Source organism: Argentina silus (assembly GCF_951799395.1).
Source record: "Argentina silus genome assembly, chromosome: 7".
Taxonomy (NCBI): domain Eukaryota; kingdom Metazoa; phylum Chordata; class Actinopteri; order Argentiniformes; family Argentinidae; genus Argentina; species Argentina silus.
The window spans coordinates 3,563,776-3,566,020 of NC_139661.1; the positions used below are offsets into that span (position 1 = coordinate 3,563,776).

The window sequence follows — 2,245 nt, forward strand, 5'->3', positions numbered from 1 at the left end:
TCTCTCTCTTTCTCTCTCTCCTCCCCCTCCCCCTCCCTCCCCCCCTCCCTCCCTCTCTCTCTCCAGGTGCGGGGCCACCTACAAGCACCTGACGGAGACAGTAGGGATCCACCCCACCTGCGCAGAGGAGCTGACCAAAGTCAACATCAGCAGACGCTCGGGGATGGACGCCACCGTCACGGGTTGCTGAGGTTAAGCACCCCCCGTCTCCTGAACCGTAAGAGAGACACACACAGGGTTCCTCCAACGTTAGGGAACGGCCAGTAGAACCAACGCTCCTCGCTCTTCAGATACGGTCTGCGTAACCACGGTAGCACGCTCCTCTCTCTCTTACCACCTCCCAGAATCTCGACCTCTCTCTCTCTCTCTCTCGTGTATGTATATATATACAGTACCAGTCAAAAGTTGGGACACACCTTCTCATTCAATGGTTTTTTATTATTTTCTACATTGTAGAAAGACATCAAAACTGAAGGAACATTATGGTACTATGTGGTAAATTATGAATTATGTGGTAAACAAGAAAGTGGTTAAACAAACCAGAATACGGTTTATATTTTTAGATTCTTCAAAGTAGCCACCTTTTTGCTTTGAGGACAGCTTTGCACACTCTTGGCAAGTTTGTGTCCAAAGTTTTGACTGGTACCGTATATAGGTCCTCGTTACGATGCGTGACTGTGTCTTATCACAGAAGGGTCGTGCGGGTCACGGACGTAACGCTACACGTTAAGGGGGTAGGGAAAAGCCCAAGGTTTGTGTCTGTTTGACGTGTGGGTCCTACGTTAAGCAGGGAATGATTATCCCGTTTCGAGACCCACTTAGGTCCTCCTTCTCACATTCCCGCCAGCCGTAAGGGTCTAGATCCAGGTTAGCCCGAAAAAAAAATATGTCCAGCCACAAGCACCGTCCTTTAAATAAACAGGGTCATAAATCAGGATTAGGAACCCCCTCGTTCCAGGTTTGTTGAAACAGAACTGGAAGAGAAAGCATTCGTGGGCCCTAATGTTTCTGAAATATATTCGGCAAATATTGTTGTTTCTCCGGCTGTACTTCCTGTCCATTAGTCTTGGAAGGTGACACATGCCGTGGCCCTCCCCCCCCCCACCTCCCTGTGACACTGATGGATGGCCGCAGGGCCGTCGCCGCGGTGACACCACCCCGTTTCCCATGGACGCACACAAACAGTGGGCGGGCCCAGCTGTCAGTCAGCAGAGAGAAAGAGAGAGAGAGAGAGAGAGAGAGAGAGAGCTGAGGGCCCGGGCGGCCTGGCCAGAGAGCCTCTGCTCCAACCCTCCTCTCCTCCTCCCTCCCTCCCCTCCCTCCCAACCCCCCCCCCCCCCACACACACACACATGCACAAAGGAATACAGTGGGACTACAATAACAGTCTCTGTCAGGCTCTGTGAGAGGACACCCGGGCCAGCGGACCTCTGGCAACCCTATCCCTCTCTAGGAGAGAGACCACAGCCGTAGTACCCGCTCCTGCCTAAGGGTGGCAGTGTTGCCCTCTTATTATCCTCTTCGGAAACCTTTGCCGACCCAATAAATGTTACGGTTGTGTATAAAGAATAGGCCCTCCGTGTATTTCAAGGTGCACATTCTAATCCTTTAATCCGTATTGCAGATATGTGTTATTGGATGAATTTGGAGAGCGGGCTATTATGGTGTCAGCTGATAAGGGGCTATCTTGTGTGTGTATTTACACTGCTGACAGTTTAGCCTCTTAAGAGTTCACGGCCCTCTGAGATAAGGGGTGAGCTGTTTATGCCACTAAAGCCGGCGTTATAGCGCATAGGATGTTTTTAAAGTCAAATAGATTGTGATGTATTATTCAAGGCTTCGAACGTGTCAGGTTTCTCCCCCCCCCCCCCCCCCATTCACCCTCACTCAATTCCCCAGTTGTGGTACTGTAGCAAAGGGCTTAGCAGGCGGTGGACTGGACTGGACTGGACTGGACTGGACTGGACTGGACTGTACCGGTCAGGCTAGGCTAGGGAGGAGAGGAGAGGAGAGGGGAGGCGGGGGGGGGGTGCTAAGAGGACAGGCACTGCACTGGTTTATTTGTGTTTGAAGTCTAATCTGCCCGGCCTGATTAATGATCCTGATGAGGGGAGTGACAGCGTGCAGGGCAATGGAGGAGCGAGAGAGAGAGAGAGAGAGGGAGAGATAGAGAGATGGAGGAGAGAGAGAGCGTGCTACCAGGTTTATTTGGACCCGGGGCTGAGGGAGAGAGCGTGGGGATGCG

At 52.1% G+C, this 2,245-nt stretch overlaps 1 protein-coding gene across 2 annotated transcripts in view; it reads left to right on the forward strand.

Annotated features, from left to right (window-relative positions):
- The window catches only part of txnrd2.2 (thioredoxin reductase 2, tandem duplicate 2), a gene marked incomplete at its 5' end in the record, with an annotated part of 20,049 nt that extends 17,804 nt beyond the window's left edge, over positions 1–2,245 (forward strand). For both annotated transcript variants that reach the window (XM_083674055.1, XM_083674056.1), the window contains one exon: positions 67–2,245. In XM_083674055.1, coding sequence (XP_083530181.1) covers positions 67–190 — 124 coding nt within the window. In that variant the 3' untranslated portion in view covers positions 191–2,245. The remainder of the gene's footprint in view (positions 1–66) is intronic.